The sequence below is a fragment of the Ceratotherium simum genome, chromosome 32 (genome assembly GCF_057802395.1).
Source record: "Ceratotherium simum simum isolate JZ-2026a chromosome 32, ASM5780239v1, whole genome shotgun sequence".
NCBI lineage: Eukaryota > Metazoa > Chordata > Mammalia > Perissodactyla > Rhinocerotidae > Ceratotherium > Ceratotherium simum.
Genome location: NC_141931.1, coordinates 5,372,964 through 5,397,025, shown reverse-complemented (window position 1 = coordinate 5,397,025; position 24,062 = coordinate 5,372,964). Strand labels below are relative to the sequence as shown.

The window sequence follows — 24,062 nt, the reverse complement described above, 5'->3', positions numbered from 1 at the left end:
TAAATTTAGTGACTGGTCAATGATCAGTTCCAGTGACATTCCAATTCATAAAAGTGTGCCTTTAGAAGTCCCCTGGACTAGCATTAGGGGAGTGAGGCCAAAGCGGGCCTATATAAGATTGTAATCATTTTAGATTTCAGTAGTTTTTCTAATTAATTTTTAAGATACAGCTATCAAAACAGTAGCCTCCAAATAAACGCTTAACCAAGGTCATATCCCTATCAGGCTGTGTACAGGCATTTGATAAGCATTTGAATACATGACTGAATTAGTGATATGAGAAAGCCAATTTCTTATATCTTGCATATCATTTTGTTGGTAATGAAGTTACTTAAGATCATTTAATTTTAAAATGTACATTTTGTTTCCCATTAAATTATTATTAAATATTGAATATATACCAAACAATATTTTAACAGATGTGTAAGCTATAAAGAAAAATAATAAAATGAACACCTATCTTCCCACTAGCTGGTTTAGGGACTAGAACATTGCTAGTTAACTTGGAAGTCACCTTTATGGCCTTTCCCATTCCAATTCCAATTCTCCTTGCCATGCCTTCTTCCCAACTACCCTGAATTTTTTTTCTTTACCTTCTTTTACAGTGTTACATATGTATCCCTAAATTATTTAATTTTACAAGATTTTGGATGGAATTACATCGGTTGGAACCATATTGGAAGTATTCTTATATGTTCATCAGGTTCATCCATGATGTTAATTTTGAGTATAGCACAATTTATGTGTTCTCTTATTGATGGATATCCGAGTTCTCCCCAGTTTTCTGGAACATTGTCATATATGTTTCTCTGAGTACATTTGCAAGAGTTTCTATGCCTCAAAGTGGAATTGCTTGGTTGGTATACGCACAAGTTATTAAATAATGACAAATTGTTTGACACAGTGGATCCAATTTACACTACCACTAGCAAGGGTAAGAGAGGTCAGGATGCTCCACTTCCTTGTCAACACTTTTGCCATCTGGAGGATAAAAAATAATATCTATTTGGGATATTTTTTAAAGCTCTTTTTTCTTTCTTTTGAAGCAAAATTTACATAAAATGAAAAGCATAAATATTAAGTGTACCATTCCATGAGTTTTTACAAATGTATATACCTTATAACCCAAATCATTGCCATCACCTCAAAGAAATTCCCTTGTAATCCTTCCCAGTCATTCCCTGCCCCATCCTCTACAGGCAACCACTCTTTTGATTCTTTTCCCTCATGAATAGATTTTGCTTGTTCTAGAACTTCATAAAAATGGAGTAATACTGCATGTATTCTTTTGTATAAGACTTCTTTCAGTTAGTATAATGAGATTCATCCATGTTGTTATAGATATGTTTGTTTCTTTTTATTGCTGAGTAGTATTCCATTTTATGAATACACCACCATCCATTTATCCATTCTCTTATCGATGGACACCTAGGCTGTTTCTAGTTTTTGATTATTATGAATGAAGCTACATGTATACATACTACGTACTTGTTGTGAACATCTTTTTTTGTGGACTTATATATTTATTTTATGGGTAAATACCTAGGAGTAGAATTGCTGGATCATCAGGTAAGTGTATGTTTAGCTTTATAAGAAACTTCCAGATCTTTTTCCTAAGAGGTTGTACCATTTAACTCTCCCACACAATGTATACGAGTTTCAGTTTCTCAACATTTCTACTAACATTTGGTGTTATCAACCTATTAAATGTTAACCATTCTGGTGGGTATCTCACGATCATCTTAACTTGCATTTTGCTGACAACTAATGATGTTGAGCACATGCCTATTGGTCATTTCAGTATCTTCTGCTGTGGAGTGCCTATGTTCTAAAGTATCTTTCCAAATCATTTGTCCCCTACCTTCCATTTTTTTGTTTCTGATTGTCTGTGTTTTTGTTATGAAGTTGTATAAATTCTTTATCCATGTAGTCCTTTGACAACTATATGTTTTCCCTAATATTTTTTCCAAGTCTGGCTTGTCTTTTTGTTTTCCTAACAGGATCTTGTGATGGGCATACATTTTTTTTATTTTGATAAAGTCTAATTTATAAATTTTTTCTCTTATGGATATTGCTTTCTGCATTTAAATCTTTGCCTACCCCAAAGTCATGAAGATATTCTCTGATGTTTTTTTCTAAAAGCCTTATGGCTCGGCTTTTACTTTTAGCAATATGATTCATCTCAAATTAAGTTTTGTGCATGGTGCAAGGTAGGAATTGAGATTTATTTTTTTTTCCATATGGATATCCAGTTGTTCCAGCACTATTTATCAAAAAACTTTACTTTCTCCACTGGGTTGCTTTGGATCTTTGTTGGAAATCAAATGATCACATAACTGTGGGTCTATTCTGCCTCTCTATTCAGTTGCATTGATCTATCTGTTGATCCTTATGGCAGCACCACACTGTCTTACTTATTGTAGCTTTATGGCTATGTTATGAAGTCAAGTCCTCCCAGCCATGATTTTAAGATTGTTTTGGATATTCTCAGTCTTTTACATTTCCATATAACTTTCAGAATCAGTTTGGCAATTTTACAAAGAAAGCCTATGGGATTATGATAGGGATTATGTTGACTCTATAGATCAATTTGGGGAGAATTGTGATTTAATTGAGTCTTCCAATCCATGAACATGCCATCTTTATTCACTTATTCAAGTCTTCTTTTATTTTTCTCAGTTATGTTTTCTTGTTTGCAACATAGAGATTTTGCATATCTTTTGTTAAATTTATTCTTAAGTGTTATACTTTTATTAAAAATGGGAAATAGGCTTATTATTGATAATCTCAATTCGAAAATACTCATTATTTTTTGGGGCTGCTTCATCATATACTCTCTTTGGAAATATTAAATACATCAAAATTCTGAGCAATTTTGTTTAATAGTACATTCTGTATAGCAAGCAAGATAAGAATTTCTAAAAATGGAACAAGGACTTTACAACTTGGCAGTAAAATAAAGGAATGGATCTAGTCCAAGAGCATACTGGCTGGAAATAGGATCAGGAAATTTCTTTAATCCACTCTCACTTTAAGTATATTCTGTGATGGGGCAAGAAGGGAGTTAGATATATGATCACTTCTGTCTGGAGTTGCATTGATCCTTTAAGCATGGGCCTCTTGTTACCTAATTGTTCCAAAGCCAACTCTTTTTTGACTTCCAGCCCACATAATCATGACTAAGGGTTTCAAGAACAGTAGAGCAAGAGTATTTAACTTTGACTTTTGAGCTGACATAACACAAGCTCTTTGTCCTCTGCTAAAGACAGGCCTTACCCAAAGGCTCTTAGGTTTCCCACTTGGCCTTCTTTCTACTGCAACTTGTTTGTTTCACTTCTTCCACTTCACTGTTGTTCCTTTTCCTCATTCTCTGCTTCTTCCTGGCATCATTAATTTCAGTTTCCATATCTTCACTATCTGATTCTTCAGACTTCTGTATTTATCAGGATCTGAGAGTGAACAGATCCAATTCCTCATCACCACCACTCCAACCCTAAAAGGCATCCCTCTCTTCATCGTTGGCCTTTGCTTGCATCTTGCTGGCTTCTCTTTTGGCTTCCCTTTTTAAAAGTCTTTTCTTCATATGCTTTGCCTAAACTTTCTTCCAATACTCTTCTTGGTCAAATTTGTCCTCTTGCCAGAAGCCTTTCTTTTGTCTTATCAAGGTTGATACTACTACGATCCTCTTCCTTAGTATCCCTCACAATGGATTTGTATATTGGTGAACAACTTCCCTTCATCAGTAAATGTTATTTTCTTATTCACTTAAAATGTCTCATTGCTTTTTTTGTTTCCATCACTTCCTTAACTTTCTGTGCCTCATCAGTATTACGAACAGACTGAGGTTGAGGCCCTTTTGTTTTTACCACTTTCTCTTCTATTTTCCCCCTCATCTGCCTCTCTTCCTCCTTCACTTCCCCCTCTAAATTATTAATATCATCGGCCAGATTGTACTCTTCCTCTCCTGTTTCTCGTCTCTTTCCACCTTCCTGAAGGATGGACGTTTTCTTATTGAAATAAGCTCTAAATTCTTCCACTTAGTCATTGGTGAGGGATAGAGCCCTAGGCTCATTAACAATTCTTTGGTCAGTTGTTTCTACATTTTCTGAAGAAATCTTATCCACGGAGTCACAGCAAGACCAAGAGACACAGCATATTTGGGTAAAGGTAACCTGTTCAAATCAAATACTTCATCCTTCATCAGATATACTAACATATGTAGGAAACAAAACAGCTTTGAGATCCTTCTTTGAATTGTTGATCTTGGGCTAAAAATGACTCCAGTTTTCTTTCTAGATGCCCATAAGTTTTTCTGGATTAATTTTTATTCATAGGCACTTTCTTCTCAAGCAGTTGCTGTACTGTCCTTTTTTTCTTCTGAGGGAAGCAAAATTAATAAAGCTTCATCATCTACTTGGCAGTTCTATCTGATCTGTGAAAATGAGTTGGCATCCTCTGGACAATCAAACTGAGGAACCCAATTCATGGCCTGAATATAACAACACCTTGGCTGCAGTATCAGTAGCAAAGAGCACTGTTATCTCTCTGGCAGATAAACTTATTAGAGACTTCCATTTTTCTCATCTCCTGCTGTCAACCATAGATGTCTAGAATAGAAATACCAGAGTATAGGCAGTAGAAAACTCAGTTTGATACAACTGGAAAAAATATATAATACTCTTCTTCAGATGGCTTCTCAAAAAGGAATATAGGGTACTTATTTTTTACTACAGCTCACAAACTATGTAGTTTTGTTTCAAAGCGACAGGGGTATTACATTTTACTTTTCTCACCAACCCAAATATACTTAGTTTTTCAAACTCAAACATACAAGGTCTTTTATAGATTTGATTTGTTTTGCCTAGAAAAAAGCAAAGTAAATGTCTTTGGGGAAGATTTTTGATAACAGCATTCATAGTATCAGCAAAGTCCATGCCCAAGATTCTACTTCATCATGAACTAACCTTTGGAGATTTTTCACGAAAATTTATTGCTTCATCCTTGTGTTTAAGAAGTCAAACCTGTATGCAAACAAGGATATTTATGTGGTTGATCTTCTTAAACATCTTATCTCAGATCCTTTCCACCAATGTTGAGATTGCTGAAAAGTCATGATTCTTTCCTAGTTCTCAGAAAACCCAAAGGCCTGGGAAATAGATCAGTCCTCTCATATGCAGCATTATCAGAACCCACAGTCCATCTGTCAAAGTCTACTACAGATGATAAAAAGCTTCCAGTACTGAGACAAAAAAGTCAAAGTCTGACCAGATCCTGTTCTGGCAGCTCTGTGCATCATTACCTTGCAAAAGTAGGTAAAAAAAAAAAGTCTGTCCTCTAGCAGTGTCTCAGTAAAGTCTAAAAGGAATAATTTTTGAAATTTTTTTCAAGTTCAAAACTATTTGTCTGTTGACTTATACTTGAAGGATTGTTTGGATGGATATAAAAATCCATGTTACCTTTCTTTTTTAAAAACAATCTTTTAAGTATATTCAATTTTCTTGCATCAAATGAAATCTGAAGCCAACATAACTCCCTCCCTTATAAATAACTTGACCTATTTGCCTGGATCCCCAAAGGAAATCTTTCTTCACCTCTAAGGTCCACCAACTTTATTAGACCCAGACACACAGTATGCCCTCTCAATATTCAGATTCTAGTTCTCTTTTATTTCAGAAAAGCTTAATCTCTAAACATTAGTTTTTTTCATTAGTTTGGGTGTCTTCTATCTACAATTATACATCTGATGGATCTGCTCTGCCTGTCTTCTATGTCAGCAGTCTACAAATTGAGGTAGATTTGGGACTACATGAAGACTTTCCAAGAGATTATGTGGGCACAGGCAGTTTTAAGGCAATCAAATTCCAGATCAAATTCCAATCAAATTCCTCAACTTCCATCCTTCCTAATACTGATCTTTCTGGGAATGTACCCACAGCTAAGGTATCATGCCAGCCTCTTTCTCATTCCTTCTTCTCCTCCTTCACAATCACTCTTTTCCCACTTTACAAAAGAAATGCATACCACTCACTAATCCTGTCTAGTACATTTCCCTGGAATATAAAAACTCTCCAGGATGCCAAACCTGTAAATACTCCTTTAATCAAACTACAATAAGGATTTGTTCTTTCGTCATCATATACATATATATATGATACATATATATATATACATGATATATATGATATATATATATATATACACACACACACACACAATTTACATATAACATACATATTTGATTAAAAAATAGAGTATGTGGGCCCATGTTAGCATATTATAAATTCAGGTGTATAGTAGAACAAAGCAGTAGTGAGGGCATTTTTACTTAAGGACCTTACCCCTTCCATACCCTTACTACTGTAAAAGAATCATCTTAACTCTGGGAGACTTTAGTGAGTGCAAAGTAAAGAAATATTGAAGGCAGCAGTACCTTACTGTATCCAGGCAACATATGGTAAGGCTCTGTGCCTTATCTATTTATCTATATTAGAATGAGAATTCAGCTGTGTGATGGTTGTCATGGAGACATACATTAACATATTTATTTGAGTTGAAAAATCAAGTTGGACTTTTACTGACAGAAGGAAGTCTGATTTGGAAGACAGGTTTGAATTTGAAGACTAGCTTTGTCAATTAGATTAAATGGCAACTATTTTCCCTAAACTGAGTAATCTACATTTATAGCTGCTAGGTTTTGATAAAAATATGTTTCAGACATACGTTAAGAAAAAAAATTTCTCTAACAATTCACTCTATATTGGTAAATATATATTAAAATTAATGATTTTTCTAAACAACCATTTCTAAGTATTTTGGGTTAAACAAGGTGCCTCTAAGTAAAAGAGTAATAAGTATAACAGTCATTTGATAAATCTTAGTTAAGCCTTTTTGATAAACTTCCCCAAACTGAGAAAGTGATAATAAATCCCTCTGCAAGTCAGGTGGTTTCCAATTCTTTGCTTTCCACAAATAACTGAGTAATTGAGTTGTCAGTAGGTAGATCACTAAAATAATTTATAGATCACTTTATGATTTCTGACACATAACTCAGCAGGATGAGAAAAGCTAATAAATGATGTAGTTCTGGCATACTGTAAATACTGATATTTTTATTTAAAACTACAGGTGTCACATCACTCTAATATATTTGATTTGGCTTACTTCTCTCATTTTTAATCTTTATGACCTCACTATTTTTCTGTACCATCTCTTTTCTTTTGCACTTCCAATTTTGTTTTCATTTCTTCTAATTTTATAATTAAATTGAATTATAATTACTAATTTACAACTTATAATTTAACCATTTCCCATTTTGCGTATAATGTGAGATAGGAATCCAGTATTATTCTCTTTCATGTGAGCAATCTCTCACTCTAGCACCATATATAGAAAAATCTATCCGTCCTTTTTCTCACTGATCTACAATACCAGTTTTGTCATAAACTGAGGTTCCATATACAGATCAATCCATTTCTAAATTCTCTATTCTTTCCATTGGCCAATTTGTATAACCTACACCATACACTGGCTTAATTATTATAGTTTTATATTAAGTCACAATATAAGGCAGAAAAAATACTTAGTTCTCCAGAAGTGTGTTTGTAATTTTTGGACAACTCCTCTTCCATATAAGTTCAGAATTATAATGTTAAGTATCACCAAAATAACAATAATAATAATTAGTAATAATAATAATAGTAGTAGTGATGTTAAAACCCCCAAAATCTCTTAGGAATTTGATTCTAAGCGCATAGAGAAGTAACGTCTTTGCAACATTAAGTTTTCGAATCCATTAATACAGTGTTTCTCTCCATTTAACTGGATCACAGTTAATGCCTTGCAATAAAAGTTTATAACTTTCTCAATAAAGGTCATAGACATTATTTGTTAGATTTATTCAAATGTTATTTATATTGTGTTGCTATTGTAAACTGTTTATTTTTAAAATTACATTTTCTATAGTAACTTCACTGGGGAGAAATCTGACAAGACACCACCTTAACCAAGTGATCAAAGTTAACATTACCAGTTATGTCATGTTGATATGTGATATAAATCATGAGAAAACATTGGACAAACCCAAACTGAGGTCCACTCTACAAAAGACCTGACCACTACTCTTCAAAAGTATCAGGTCCCTGAAAGAAAAGACAAAAAATTGCTGTACATTGGAGCAGACTAAAGAGATACAGCTACCTAGACTGATCCTGAAACAGAAAATGACATCAGCAGAAAACCTGGGAAAATCCAAATAAAGGCATAGTTTAGTTAACATTATTGTACCAATGTTAATTTCTTAGTTTTGAAAAAATATATTATGGCTATGTAGGATATTAATCATTTCACAATAAAATGTTTTTTAAAATTACATTATGTTTTATGGTGTTGCTGCTGCTGGTGGCTGGTAGTGCCGCTGGTCTATAGAAATGCAATTGGCATTCCTATATTGATTTTATATTCATAAAACCTTACTAAACTCACTAGTTAATCCTAAGAATTTAGCTGTAGAGTTCTGGAAATTGTCTACATAGACGATTATGTCATTTGCCAATATGACAATTTGACAGTTTTTCCTTCTTTTCCATTCCTACACCTTTTCTTTCAGGATTTTTCCCCCCGTCTTACTCTGCTGGCTAGGATCTCTGATACAATATTGAATACAAATGGTTATATCAGGGATCCTTATCTTTTAAGAGTTAAATTATATCTGTTGAGGCCCAGAGATAATTTTAATTTCATCAGAATAATCTAAGGAAAATAAGCTGCTTTTGCTTTGAGCATTTCTACCATAGAGATAGCAATACCATATTTTTTTTTTAGTTTCAAATATTAAAATGTTTATTCAAAGAGCATAGAAGAATATATAACACAAAGAAGAGGAAGTAACATGAAGACAAAAAAGAAAAGCAATATGGTATTATGTTACTAAAACAAAATAAAACCTGTGACATTAACCTTGTTAACCTGTAGACAATTAACAACAATCATCCAAATTTTGCTTTTCCCGACACAGTGTGGAGCTGTCACGGAGAAGGGGCTGTCTGGTCATAGTCTACATTTGCAAACTCTCCCCCTTGCACCAGATGTGGCTTTGTGCATAGTTCTTCCCAAAGGAACGTCAGTGGAAGTGACTGAATGTGAGTTCTCAGGTGGAGGCTTTCCAGAAGCAGGTGAGGTGTGTTCATGCTCTCTTTCCCCAGCTGCTGGAGGACTCAAAGGCCAGGTTATAGAAGGTCACCTACTGATCAGGAATGCCTTCAGTGCACTGTTTCATTAGCAATAAATACACTTTAATTAGGTTTAAGCTATTTTATTTTTGGAGTCCATTTATTAAAGTAGTTAGCTATCCCTAACTAACATAGAAAATGGTATCTTTAAGTGGGGTGCAGACCAAACAAAAAATCTAACATATATGGCAACTGCTTAGCAGCCAGGCAGCAGGAAACGAAGAAAGTGAGTAAAGGATGGTAAGACAGTCATGTCATGCAGTCACAAAACACTTAATAAAAATACTGCTTACCAAAAGGAATCCATGGTGATCGAAGTCAAAAAACGGTTGCCTCCGGGGGAGCAAGGCGGGGAATTAACTGGAAAGGGGCATCCATCTGGAGTAATGAAAATGTTCTATATCTTATTTTGGGTGGTGGATTACACGGGTGTATACAATTGCCAAAACTCACTGAATTGAATGCTTAAGAGCTGTGTGTTTACTGTATGTAAATTATACCTCAATTTGAAGCTATACCTCAGATAGCTTCAAAAGCAGAATAAGTCTCTACCAAGTCTCTGGGTACAGGGAAAAAGAGATGGAAAACTGAATATTAGAAGAACAATATTACCTGCTGCATTTATTGAGAATTTATAAGCAAGAAATGTGCATAGGCAAGAACTGACAGGTTTGAGAGTAGAAATTAAAGAGAATAGAGAATCCAGAAATTGGGGGGCTCCCAGGGTTAGAAAAGCTGACTGCTTCTGGATTTCACACAGTAAGAGAGAAGACTAAAAAAGGCTTTGAGCAAAAATGGCCCATTACATTTCTCAGATAAACAGAGGGAAGTCAGTCTTGCTGCAGATCAGGTGAAGTATGCTACCTTCCCATGAAACCTATTCTCAAATGGCCATACAACAGCCCCCAGTCAGTTGAGAGAGAGGAAGAGGGGTAAGGAAGCAAAGGAATAAATTAGGCTTGGGATTTTTTTTGTGTGCTTTTTGGCTAGAGTGACCATACAATTTACTGTCCAAACTGGGATAGTTTTAAGAGTGAAAGAGGGTATTATTACTTAACACGCACAAGAGAGATAAACTAAGACTGTCCCTGCCAGACTGGGACATGTAGTCACTCTATTACTAGCACATGGAATTAACTATAAGAAGATAGATCAGAAGCCAACTAAGTTTCTGAGGGAATAACATTGCCAAAACCCCAACAAGCCTTGCCTATAAGGCTTTGACCGTTTGAACCTTAAAATAATGCTCAAGTTGCCAAAATTGCATGGGCAGAAAGTAGGAAACAAAGCCAAGGAGGTACATAGCCGCCAAGGAAGGAATATTCCCCAATGTCCACATAAGTGTAACATTGGAGAAAAATGGGCAAGGGAAAACCTTCCAAAAGGCAGAATCAGGTCCTAAAGAATAACAAACAATGGAGTTCCTTCCAGAGAGCAGGACTAGAGTCTAATCAAGGGACATCTTCTACCCTAGGCAAGGATTCTTCAAAATGCTTCTTGTCACTGTCAATATTCCTAATTCTAAATGTTCCCTAGGCTTTAGGAAATTAAACACGAACTTGCAATTTGCTAATTGGACCTAATGCAATAAATTATGGCATGTATGTAATGTGATGGTTCTGAGAATAAGCCTGAAGAGTCTTTTACAAAGATCACTGAACTGACTGCCAGGAGGCCATGATTCTCATCCAATCTTCACTATTAACTGTGTGACCCTGGATAAATCATGATTTCTCAGATTTCAGTTCCTTCATTTGTAAAATGAATAAGAGGATGCCTTCCAGTTCTCTAATTCTAATTTAAAATTCTTGACCTCACTGAGCCAAAAGAACTACAAAAATCCTCCACAAAATGTCATTACCTAGAGAATCCATAATAGACTAGCTGGTCTGACTTTTATAGCAAAAGCAACTCAGCGCAATTCTAAAAAGTTATATTGGCAAGAAAAACTGGCACTCTTTCATTTCTTGATTTTTCTGCATTATTTTGGTCTCATTCAAGTACATTAAGGAATAAAACATAACTTTTTTTAAGTGGGAAAAAATACTTGCCTTCCATTTCATTAGGCTTTAGAAACTAATCTAAAAAGAGGAGAGGAATTCCACTTCACCTAAAAATTTCAATTCTTTTGTAATATATATAGACGAAAATTTAGAATGTTTTAAAGCCCAAAAACCAATTTGGAAAAGACTTTTCATCTAAAAACACCGTAATAACATTTTATTAGCTATATGGTCAATAATAATATTCACTGAATCCTAAAAATACTATTTTTCAAATAATTAAAACTTGAAAAATCTTTGCAATTAAATTTCAACTTTTCATGTCCCCTCTAATTTTTAGAAGAAAATAACATTCAGGACTCTGTTTCATTCACGGACAAAAGATAAAGCAAAAACTAATATTATTGATATTTTGTTACTCATAAGCCTTTAGCTTTACACATGTATAAAAATAAGAGCCAAACATTTTAAGAGAGTAGGACCCAAATTTTGTCACTTCAAATCACTATATCTTGGAACAAAGAAACAATGGCAAACATTTTGCAAGCCTGCTATCACACACCCTAGTTTCATCAATGAGTTTCTAAATTAAGCACATTTATTGATTGTCACTGACTACAAAACTATGGATAGATGTTGGACCACCGTATAAAACAAGAACCATCAACTCCACAGTGCTTGAGAAAAGATCATTTTAATTATCTGTTGAGTGAATTAGTGCATCAAAAAATGAGGAACCAGACAGAATAAGCACAATGAAAATACCCCAAATCTCTGAAACACAAATTTGCAGGTGTACATCAGATTATACAAAAATTTAAATAAGTCTAAATAATGGAAAATTTGTAAGTGAAATATTTTAAATGTGCTAAGGAAACTATTCAGAGATATTTGACAGTAACTCTCAGGTAAACGAAGGAATGCTTTTTTATGATAAAAATTATGCCTTAAGAGAATACTTCACAAATTTAGATATTTCCAAATCAGTATTGATGTTGAAAAGTCTCTTGTTTGTATATGACAATTTTTTTTCTTCTTTGGAAACTTTGGTTTAGGTTTCTCTCTTCCTTTTGTTCTAGGAAAACATGTTGTATTTTTCTTGGATAATTCTTTCCTGTTTTCTCTTGTATTAGTTGAGCTACTGGACCTCCTGGATTGTGTCTCTAACTACTTCTTCCTCACATTTACCTTTCAACCACTCTAATGAATTTATTTCAGCCATTGTATTTCTAATTTTTGTGAGTTATTTCTAGTTCTCTAATTTTCCTTTCAATTCTCATTTTTAAAAAAGATTCTATTTTCTACGCAAAATCTTCTCACATTTTCAAAGCTAATAATTACAGTTTGTTTCTTAAGTTTCCTCCTGCTATCTCTATAGGTGTCTCCCCAGAGCTGTTTGTTTCTGTGTACTTCCTTCTGCTTTCGTCTTGGAGGCATTCCCAAATCGCCAGTGATCCTTGGCTGACTATTCCTGTTTTAGTGTAAATATCAGGAAAGCAAGTTGGCCGCTCTGTCTGCGAGGTGGAGCTTGTTGAAGGTGAGCTTCACTGAAGAGCAAGTGGGCAGCAAGCTGGCTTCTCTGTGGGGGAGCTGCAGTAGGGTCTTTCTCCGGGACCATTCAGTTTCTCGACAGAGTCCTCCAATACCTTATTTGGGACTTAGAAGTTTGATCCTGGTGCTCTAAGAGCTGGGAAGACTTTCACTGAATCCCACTCTCCACTCTTCCTGTGTCCCGGAGCCTAGAGTCTCTGTAGTTTCAACTTCTCCAGAAAATAAACCTCCCATCTTCTGGGAAGTGTGGAAGGTAGTTATCCAGCTGGAGTGAGATAAAGACCTGAGTGTCCAACCAGTCCTTTTATAGACTTTCTGCTGATCATCTGTTTCTAGCCCCATGCCTTACAACCTCCTTCAGCCTAACCTGATATCTCTAATCACAGAGTCTTCCAAGGGTCAGCAAGGTAAAACTGCTTCCTTTCACTGTTGTTCTCCTCTGTAGGTGCTTAGGTTTTCACCTTCCTCTACTCTCCGAAGTCACAGTCATACATTTTCTGCAGATTAGAGTTACTGATGTCACCTACTTCTTATCAAAGAAAGAGCTGGAATTTTTGTTTTTTATTTCCTTTGTTTTCGATGGATGTTTTAATAGGAGAAGGCAGAAAGTTCTTTATTTGCCATCTTAAAATCAGAAGTTACAGTCTCTAAATTATTTCACATATCATTTTTAATGGTTTGAATTCACTACAGTTTTGGTCTGCTGAGCACACATTCCCATCTCCCTTCTTTCAATTCCTTTGGAGAAAGCCTCCCTTACTCCATGAGACCCCAGTGGGGCTTTCAGTCACTTGGCCATGCCCCTGTATTGCAGCACTGGGAAAACATGCCCTAGGCAGGGCCACCACAGCACCCCATTCCCTGGGCCAGTGATTATTCATCACACGTGGGGTGGAGTCAGAGTCAATCCGCATCTTCTCTGAGGCAGAGAGCTGGATGTTTAACCCAACAATTCTCTTTCTGTTAGAAATGCTAAATGAGGAAGACGACAGTCTCAAGCAGCTGGTGGTCACCCTACTGACCATATGCCTATCTGAAGATTGACTAATAAAAAAATCAGCAGAGCTGAAAAGGAGTCCAGATGAGATCATTTGAGTTCCCGGCTGCGACCATGCCTGAAGCCAGATGCACCTCTGGAAACCATGGTTATATAAATAATTAAGTTCCTTTTATTTTCATAAGCTGGCTTGAGCTGTCTTTCTTTCATTTGCAACCAAAGAAGTCCTGATGAATTCATCATTTAATCAAAATGTTTTAAATTGCTAACAGTTGAACTACAAAACACCACTTTGCCAAAAATTAAATAGCCTACCTTCTTTTATTAAAATAAAATCACAAATCATAAATAACATACACATATGTTCCTTTTACCATTTAGGTAAGATACTTTGATTTTATTTGAATATTCTCATGTTTTCAGGGTAGCAGTGTCTTTGAGAATGAGACATATACATTCTGTAGTACTACAAACCAATAGCCACTAACCTACAGAACAATTTTGTTCTAGGTACTTCAAAAGGTCTTGTCATTTCTTTAAACCTTCCCTACAAGAGCTCTCAGCTTTTAATAAAACTCAAGTTGTATAGTTATCTTACATAAAGTCTTTATGGAAAAATGAAATAATATATTTCAAAATATTTGCTCTCTTAGGAGGAAAAGTATGATTTAAATTCAAAGAATTAGTCAGCCTTAGTCTCTCACCCAGCGACTAGAAACCAGGATAATTTAAACTCAAGGATTTACAGGAAGGAGGTAGACGGTAATAACATGCTTCCAAGGAGACGGGTAGGAATGCTTAGAAGTCACGTGTTCCTCGGACGCCCTCCCTAGAGTGAACTCCCCACCATTACATACAGGCCACCGTGTTCGCCAACCCAACAGTCAATGTCTAAGCTTTTGGGTTTGAAGTTCTTGCCTGGGTCTGATGTGCATCTAGAGGCTGGGCAGGTAATCTGAAAGAATGAGGAGGCTAAACATTTTTAACGTATTACAATTATTTTATTTGCATTAAAAGGTAAATCTTACTAAAATTCCAGTCTCTGTCTTTTTTATTGGTTCAAGTTTTTTTTTTCATGCATCATTTCTATCTACTATCCCTAGTTTTCCCATGGTTTGTTTCATAATGCCATCTTCAGTAACAGTTTTTTGGCACTGATACTCCTGTATACACAGAAATTGTGTATGAGTAAGAGCTAATAATAATAATGATAATAATTGTTCAGTTAACTGAGCATTTATTTATGGGCCAGGCTCTGTTCTAAGCATTTTACGTGTATTAACTCATTTTGTGCTTACTTCAGCACCATGCGGTAGGTACCGCTATCCCCATTTTATAGATGAGGGTGTGGAGGCACTGAGAGGGATAAGCAGCTTGTTCAAGATCACACAGCAAATAAGTTGTAAATACGACTCCAGGCACTCTGTCTCAAGGATCTATGCTCTTAAACTATTATTCTGCACTCTCCAAAGCAATATGCCATCTGTTATGGGTTCAATTGTGTCCCCCAAAATGTTATGTTGAAGTCCTAACTCCTGGTCCCTGTGAATGGGACCTTATTGGAAATACGGTCTTTGTAGATGTAATCAGGTTAAAATGAGATTATATTGGATTAGGGTGAGCCCTAATGTAATATAACTGCTGTTCTTGTAAGAGGAGGAAAATGTGGATACAGAGGGAAGCCAGCCATGAGAAGATGGGGGCAGAGATTGAAGCTATGCTGCCACAAACCAAGCAAGGCCTGGGGCTATCAGAAGCCTTGGATCCTCCCCTAGAGGCCTCTGAGGGAGCACAGCCCTACCAACACCTTGATTTCAGACTCTTAGCTTCCGAAAGAGTGAGAGAATACATTTCTGTTGTTTAAAGCTACCCTGTTTTGGTACTTTGTTACAACAGCCCTTGGAAACTAACATACCATCTTTCACTTACAATATCTACCTGTGATTTCCGTATAAGTAACATTTAACTTTCCTCTTAATTCTATATTTAAAGAAAAACAACAGCCAGGGGTGGGGCTGTGAAAACTGAAAGGCACAGCCACCCATCTAATAGCAGCAGCTTCTATTCAGCTCTAGCTAATTACTGGCACATGGAAAGGCAGGACCCAAGTTGCCAGATCTTACAGGTTTTAAGAAAATTCAGAAATCTGGATTTGTACATTAAATTACTTAACAACAATTTAAATTAGTAACTAGTTAAAACAACACTAATTAATAAGTAATTTACGTTTAAAGCAAACATTGTGCAAGCCAAACATGACACAAATCCAGCCACAATCTGCTTTGTATATTTTCCTTGCTTTCTATGTCTACTCTCCCTTGCACTTCACTTGACCAGGCCCTAAGTGGAGTCATCCATCCACTAGATCTAGAGAGCAGGCACGGCGCCGGCGCTAGGAGCCATGCGGAAGTCAGCACCTTAGGACTAGAGAACCCTCTGGGATGTACTGAGTGTGGCAGATGCAGAAGAGTCCCACACATTTATGAATCCAAGACTGAACAGGCACACTCTTCTGGATCCACATCTGAAGTCTAATAGTGCTCCTCTAGTCTGTCAGCTGATATTCCTAAGGTATTTGTCTTGGTCAGTCCAGTGTATAAGTGACTTAGAGCTTGAACTGGGTAAAGTTCTGGATAAGCCTAAGACATGACCTTGGTACTTCTCAGGCTCACTGCCACTTCATAGCACCATCCTTATAATTGAATGAGTTCCCTAAATTTCTTATCTCTAATATGTATACTTGAAAGAAGCACAGAGGAGTATAAGAGCTCATAATTGCCTTTTAGTATTCACCATCCTGTAACCTATAAAAGTTGTCCAGAAACCTGGAAACATTTCTGAAAAGCAGTTTTACAAAATGTGACTTCATTACTCAGGCTTGTTCAAAAACTTCAAAAATATAAAGAATTGTTCTGAGAATGTTAACATCAACTCTAGTCTAATAAGTCTCTATTGCTATTTTGTAGCCTTAGAATGTTCTGAGTACTCATGGGCTTTGGACATTTCTTCAGCACCTGCCGGAGTTCAGACCTGTTTGATATGGTATAGAAACTGATGATTGCTTCTGGGAAGCAAAACGAGGTACTTGATATGTTGGCAAGATTCTCTCTGCTACACTGAGATATTAAATTCAGTGAGGCAGTTTGGCACACCATGGTGTTCGGGACTTGCAAAATTGACCGTTATTTTTGGAAAGTTGATAGAGCAATGTTAAGAAGCAAACTACCATAAAATCTGTCCAGATCATCTCATTTAATGCTTTGGGGTTTTTTTTGTTTGTTTTTCGCTTGAATTAAACATCTCTCAATCTTCCATTGGTTTTTATACCTGTAAAATCATACTGAAATTCCCTAGCTCATTACTCTCACAATAATCCCAAATGGTCAATAAAGTGGCTTTTATCCCCTTATGACAGATGAGGAAACTGAAGCTGAAAGTGTTAAATATCTTGTTCAAGGTTGTTAGCGACAAAGGTAAAGCTTGTACCCAAACCCCCTGATTCTGAGTTCACTGATCTACCCTAACAAATTAGACTTACAAGACCAGGTTGTTTAGACAGTCGGACAGCCAGAACTGGGATCAAAACCAAGTTCTATGCTGACTTGACTTTTGACCTCAGATAAAATTTTTAAACCTCTCTAAATCCTAATTTCCTCATTTATAAAATGGAGTTAAAATGATGAAATACATGTAAAACATGGAACAGGCTGGGCACTCAACAAACGTTAGTTCTCTTCTCCCTCTCTCCCACAGGGTCCTCTAATCTAGCAGACCATCCATTCTCCGGTTAATCATTTGGATGATTAGTGAAAACCTAAGTAGCTATAGAAAAGTAACTCAGGGGATGTGGAGATATTGATAATGGAACAATAAATTCATTGTCACAGGCAAAGAAGACCATGGCAGAAATTGTTGTCATGCATATATTATTACAGAATAGCCAAGAGAGTAGTTCTTTTTAAAAAATCCATGATGTTGAGTCTTTTTTTAAAGAGGGCAGGTCACATCAAAACTTCCTGCCTTGAACTTATTCTTTGCTGTCTAATAAATACAGCTCATTGTTTCCAAATATAAAATATTCAAAATATACCAGAGAAGTATGAAGCTAAAGAATTGTGTGCCAATAACTATCGTATATATGTGACTCTGGCTCTTGGCACAACTCTGCAGAACTGGGGTTGTGTTACTGCATATGTGGGTAGTTATTAAATGCTTTACAATGATTATGTTAAAGGTCTTGTTCCGCATACATATAACTTCACTTACTATTATGAGTTAGACGTGTACATGAGTAGACAATGGTCTCCTTCCATTAAATGCAAACTGGCTGAAATTACTGTTTAAGCTGCCAGGTTATAAGAGAAAAGAGATCAAATTAATGAGGGTGAAGTTGTATAATCAGTTTATAAAACAAACCATGTCGAGGTCAAGGCTGACATCATCAACTCCCACACATCTAGGTACACTTAAAAATGTGACTCCTCTCATTTTCCCACCACCACTGCTCTAATTCAAGCTGTTTCTTATTTCTCTTCTATTCACATGCAGTTGATGAATTATTTATCTCGGCAAATACCAATTTGATCATGTCACCCATCTCAGAAACTTCTGAGAGCTTCCCACTGCTTGATGGACAGAGGCCCAACTCCTCAGCAAGGCATTCATGGATCTCTTAAATTTGGCCCATCCTTCTAATTCAGTGGTTCTCAACCACTAGGGGAGTTTTAAAAGATAAACAGGCTTACGTCTCATGCTCCAGAAATTCTGTTTATTAGTTCTGGGGTAAGATCCAGGGACTTGTATTTTTAAAAATATCTATGGAGGACTCTTATTCACTGCCAGGGTTGAACCACTGCTGTAATTTTCCCACCTATTATTTCACCCAACATGAGCTAAACTTTCTGTTCTTGTAAGTAATCCAGCCAGTAATGCTTTGGTGTTTGTTTGTTTATGTCTCTAGTCCTCTATTCATGCTGTTAATCCAACCTGGCATATTATTTCCTCTCCTAGCTCTTTATCTGAATCTTCACCATTCCTCTAGGACAACCTGAAATCCCACCACTAACTGTACAACTGTGATGAATCATAATGATATTGTCATTCTGATAATCGTAAGAGCATTTGTTACCTTCGTGAAGTATTTTACGGCAATTAATAACATACTGTGTGCATTGTGAGTGTTTCTTTCATACTTCACTCTCTGTATTTCAGCCTCCTGGAGGGAAAGCAAACGTTTCATAATATCTTTGGTTTTCATTCCTTAGCCCTTGGCAACTACGACAGCATTAAGCATGAAGTAGACATTTACTAATGTGCACAAAGCTTGTGATGACTGAACAAATTAAATTCTCTAAAATTTATGAAGTGTTTTCCTTATAGCGTGACAGCATAAACTGTCAACCTCCAGCGTTGTTTATGCACACACTGACATGTTTTTCATGGGAAGCATCATTATGCCCACATAGAACTGATAATCACTTGTCTGCAAAAACTGATGTGATGTCAAATATATGGTTGATACCTATAAATGTGTTTTTCCTACAGACAGGAGTATTTTCCATGTTTACATATTAAATTCTCATAAGTTCGTAGAACAGCAGAAAGTTGGAAGTAGTAAAAGTTCCTAATCCGTCATTACCTGACTTAAAAATGACCTACCATATGGGGAGGATCAGAATAGCAAGTGTCCCCTTGCCCTCAATTTAGAACACAGGAGAGTATCAGTAATCTACAAGTAAATGTCTCTTACGTAAATATTGAAAATCAAAAAGCTACTGGTGTGAGAGTATCCAATATGCTGAGCCACTGCCAGATCCCCAGCTCAGGCCCTCCTACCGCTCAAGCTGCCCAGAAAGTTCTGCTTCTAGGACATAGGAGATATGCTTCCATATCCACAGCTAGAATTTCTCTACAAAACAGTGGTATACATGGTGGCTGCCTGTAGTCAAAGCAGCACTGGTACTTATGAGTTAAATGGTCTTGGGAGGGCTCACTGAGAACCTACCACTATTTATAACATTGTTTTTGGAAAAATGCTTTCTGCATTCCAAACAACAGAATTAGACATGAACTTTTAGAATACAGTTTATTTCTTAGGTTGGGAACTGACTGTATCTTGTCAATTACACTATGGTCAGTATTTTCCTAGGATAAGATGGCATGTGGAGGCCTGCCAGGAGTGCATAACAGGAATGAGTAGTTGCCATGAATACAGACCGCATGTGTCTATAAGGATGAAAGACAGAGGCAATGATGAGAGAAAAATCCAGGCACATTCTTAATTTCTTAAACAAATATTTACAGAACACTATTAAAGGCTATGCTAAATGCTGTGTGAGACAAAAATAAGTCAGCTAAGATCTTTGATTTTATAGTCCTTACAACCTAGGATGGAAGATAAGACAGACATAAACACAAATAATAAAGCTGCATGGTAATAGTGATAAAAAAACAAAATACTAGATGAAGTCAGGAGAGAGAGGGAGAGCTAGTGCTTCTAGCTGGAGTGATCAGGGAGAGCTTCATGGAGGAGTCTGCACCTCGGCTGAGCCTTGAGGGCTTGCACAAGGTTTTAACAGGCAGAGGAAACAGTAAGGGGGGAGCAGGGGACATCATAGAAAAACACTGAGAAAAACAGTATAAGTCAAGACACAGAGGCATGAAGAACAACAAGAGTTCAAAGAATAGGAAAGAGTCTGGTTGGCCAAAGTAGGGGATATTTTTAGGAGCTTGGTAGAGGGCTTTGAATGCCAGGCAAAGGAGCATAGATTCCACCCAACAGTGAGTGGAGAGCCATTAAAGGGTTTTAAAATTATTGAACTGGTTCTACATACAGATCTATCTGGCAGCAGAATATAGGATAGAGGAAGAGAGAATGAAGATAGAAGGTTGATTAAGATAACCTTACAAAACTAGGTTTCTAAATAAATAAACATTTACGGCTCAAGTGCTAGTTAATTACTGAGTATCTCCCTTTAATGATCAAGAACATATAAATCATTTAGAAAAGTCGTACAAAGACTTAAAAAACTGAAAAACAAAATATTAGCTACAATGAAAAAACTATTTTAAAAACATTAAGTGTGGCACATAGTTGGGACTTGAGACAAAATAAAGGACTATTTTGAGGTGTTAGTCTCATTTTAAAAATATCACGAGTTTAAACATTATATTTTTAATAAGCACATAAAATTTAATAAGAAATCACATTTCCACTATTTTCCAAGACCAGTGACTCAATATACAAGGTGACTATAAGATATTCTGAGAAATTTGCGAGTTGAGAAAGCATCAAAGGAAGTGGACTTAATTCTTTACATTTTAAATCAATCTCAAGCTGATGCTAAGATGGATACGGACAGACTTACTTGAAGTGATTTGACTTAGCAAATGTCTTCTAAAATTCAAATTTTCAGTATTGGATGAGACATAGCATTCATCTTTATCTGAAAACAAATGTAATGGAAATACTACAATTGAAAGAATTAATAGGTAGCTTATAGAAGCCAATTAGATGATTATACCTTAAAAGACCATAAAAGAGTTATATGAAGTCCTATAAAATTGACATTACTTGTACTATGTATAATTTAAGAACCTAAGATAAAAATCTCAGGCCATGCTCAAAGACTTCTAAAATAGGAGATATAATACATCCCCTTCATATATTTTTATGTCAATCTCCTAAAATTCTGGAGAATATATTATTAGATATTTAAGCCTGACTTATACTGAATTATTTAAAATTTAGCCAACAATCGAGCCCTATTCACTATCATATCGTGGACAGCAGGGAGCGGTGAAGTTGAAAAAGAGAGAGTTCCTACACTCAAGAAACCTAGAAACCCCAGAGGAGACAGACAAACAAGAATAACTCCATATCAGTGCAGATATAATAAGTGGTACAAGGTGCTATGGGATCTTAGAGAGGGTTAATTACTACAAGGAAAATGTGGGAAGGCTCTGTGTTACGGACTGAATTATGTCTCTCCCAAAATTCATGTGTTGAAGCCCTAACCCCAGTAACTTAGACTATGACTGTATTTGGAGATAAGGTCCTTAAAGAGGTGATTAAGTGAAAACAAGGCCATTAGGGTGGGCCCTAATTCAATATGACTGATGTTCTAATAAGAAGAGATTAGGACACACAGAGAGACACCACGGATGTGCCACACAGTAGAAAGACACAGTGGAAAGTGAGAATACAAGAAGGTGGACATCTGCAAGCCCAGGAGAGAAGTCTCAGAAGAAATCAAACCTGTCGACACCTTGTTCTTCGACTGCTAGCTTCCAAACCTGTGAGCAAATAAATTTCTGCTGTTTAAGCCCCGCAGTTTGTGGTATTTTGCAATGCAGTCCTAGCAAACTAACCTACTCTGTAAAGGTGAAATTTAAATAGAGTTTTAAGAGATAAGACTTTTAACAATCAGATATAGGTAAGGTTTAGAAACAAATAACATTCCAGGAAGAAACAAAAATTACTTTATTTTAGGCATAGAGGCCACAATGTACAGTGCAAGCTCAGAACCAGTCAGTACACTTCTATAACAAGAGGACAGTTTGGGGACAAGGAAGTGAATAGATTAAGCAGGAAACGAGGAGAGCAGGAGGGAGGCGGGGAGGAGAAGAGGAAGCAGGAGACGGACAGACCGACAGATAAGGAATGGAATATGGGGTTGAGGTCATATTGTAAAACGGGGTGAATACTACATTCAGTATATGGGGTTTTATTTTATACATAAAAGGAGACATCAATGATTTTCATTAGAAAACCTTTCCAATCTGTATTTTAGAACGATGACTCAGGTTTTGGAGTATGAGTTACTGTGAGAAGATTCAGAAGGCAGTGAGACCTGTTTTGTTACTGCAATAGTCAAGATAAGAAGAAACCAGGGCAAATGCAATGGAAGTAAAAATTTAAAAATTCACTGAAGGTGTGCTTGAAAATGAGAACCAAAATAACCACCCCATCAGTTACGCAAGTCAGGGAACTGGAACAATTACCATCATTCAGTTACACAGTTACAAATGCAGAATGTCTTGGGCCTCAGCCGACCTTTCTTTTCAATCACAATCATGCGTTGTTTGCATCAACCACTACTTAAAGAAATCAACCAATCCAAAGACTCACCTCACTTCTGGTATCTTACCCTAGAACTTCAGAGCCCAACCTACACTCAATAAAAACGCTAAACTCATTTCGTCAAAGGACGCACCATGTCAGAATCATCTGTGTGGTCTGTCTTGCTGCAGCAAGTCAACAGAACAGTTTGCTTATTTCCTAGAAGGTTTATTTATTTGAGAAGGGGGCTTTCTACATCAATGAAGTCAAGGAACAAAAGAAGGGAGCACCCTGTTCTGCCTGTTCAGGGCAAAGAGAGGACTAAGAACTTAAGAGTCATCGGTGACCTTAGAAAGAAATTTCAGGAAGGCAATAAAAGAGAACAAAAACTTCCAGCAATTGGGGGATTAAAGAAAAAGGAGAAGAAGTGGAATTAACTAGTAAATTTTACTTTTTTTAAGAAGACTGGCATAGTATAAAAGCGAAGCTGAATCTTCAACAAGATTTTTTGTTATTTTTTCATTTTTAATGCTAGTAAAAGGAAGACAGAGAGAGTGAGTGATAAATAATGGAGCAAACTCAAGACAAGATGGGAACAAGAACTCTGGTAGAGTTAGCCATGTTAAAGAGGAGAAAAGGTTCTTTCTCTATGTTTAGAAATGGAGGAAAGGATGAGTGACAGATATAAATAAAAAATTTGTGTGTAAGGGGGTAAAGTTGAGGGAGTTAAGGTCCAATGGCAAGGGCATCTATTCAGATAGTGAGGTTGAAGGAGGGAGGCAAGGAAAGAGAAACGAAGAGACAGCATATGAATAGAAAAAAACTGCCATAGAAGAGGAGAAAGGAAAAGAGAGGTGGCTTTCAGTATTTGAGATCTTGGAATGATTCTGGTTAATAGAACTGAGCAAGTTAAAAAACACTGAGTTCTGAGTATCAGAAACTCAAAAACATAAATTAGGAGAAACAGATTATAATCGCATAGTGTGGGGCAAAGAAGACAGTCTGATACTGACACGATTGAGGAAGTTACAGCAGTGTTCTAGAAGTTAATCAATAACAAGAATTGAAAAGGGGAGATGACAGCATAGGATTTAGAAAAGAAGGAACTGATGAAAAAAGGTGGCACAATGATCACTGAACTGACAGTGAAGAGCAAAAGAACACATCAACCCTCCTTTAAAATCCAGAGTTAAAAAAATTCAATACTTTTCTTGAGATGGCTG

At 36.3% G+C, this 24,062-nt stretch overlaps 1 protein-coding gene and 1 pseudogene across 9 annotated transcripts in view; both read right to left on the bottom strand.

Annotated features, from left to right (window-relative positions):
• ZNF438 (zinc finger protein 438) overlaps window positions 1–24,062 on the bottom strand; it is a 195,934-nt gene that overhangs the window by 80,271 nt on the left and 91,601 nt on the right. For 3 of the 9 annotated variants that reach the window (XM_087420653.1, XM_087420655.1, XM_087420652.1), the window contains one exon: window positions 9,521–9,605. The exons of 5 other annotated variants lie outside the window; for them this stretch is intronic. In XM_087420653.1, coding sequence (XP_087276779.1) covers window positions 9,521–9,534 — 14 coding nt within the window. In that variant the 5' untranslated portion in view covers window positions 9,535–9,605. Of the gene's footprint in view, window positions 1–9,520; window positions 9,606–24,062 lie in introns of those variants that run through there. One more of the 9 variants, XM_087420659.1, reaches the window with a different exon arrangement.
• Window positions 2,826–4,067, bottom strand: LOC147912946 (putative ATP-dependent RNA helicase DDX10 pseudogene; annotated as a pseudogene).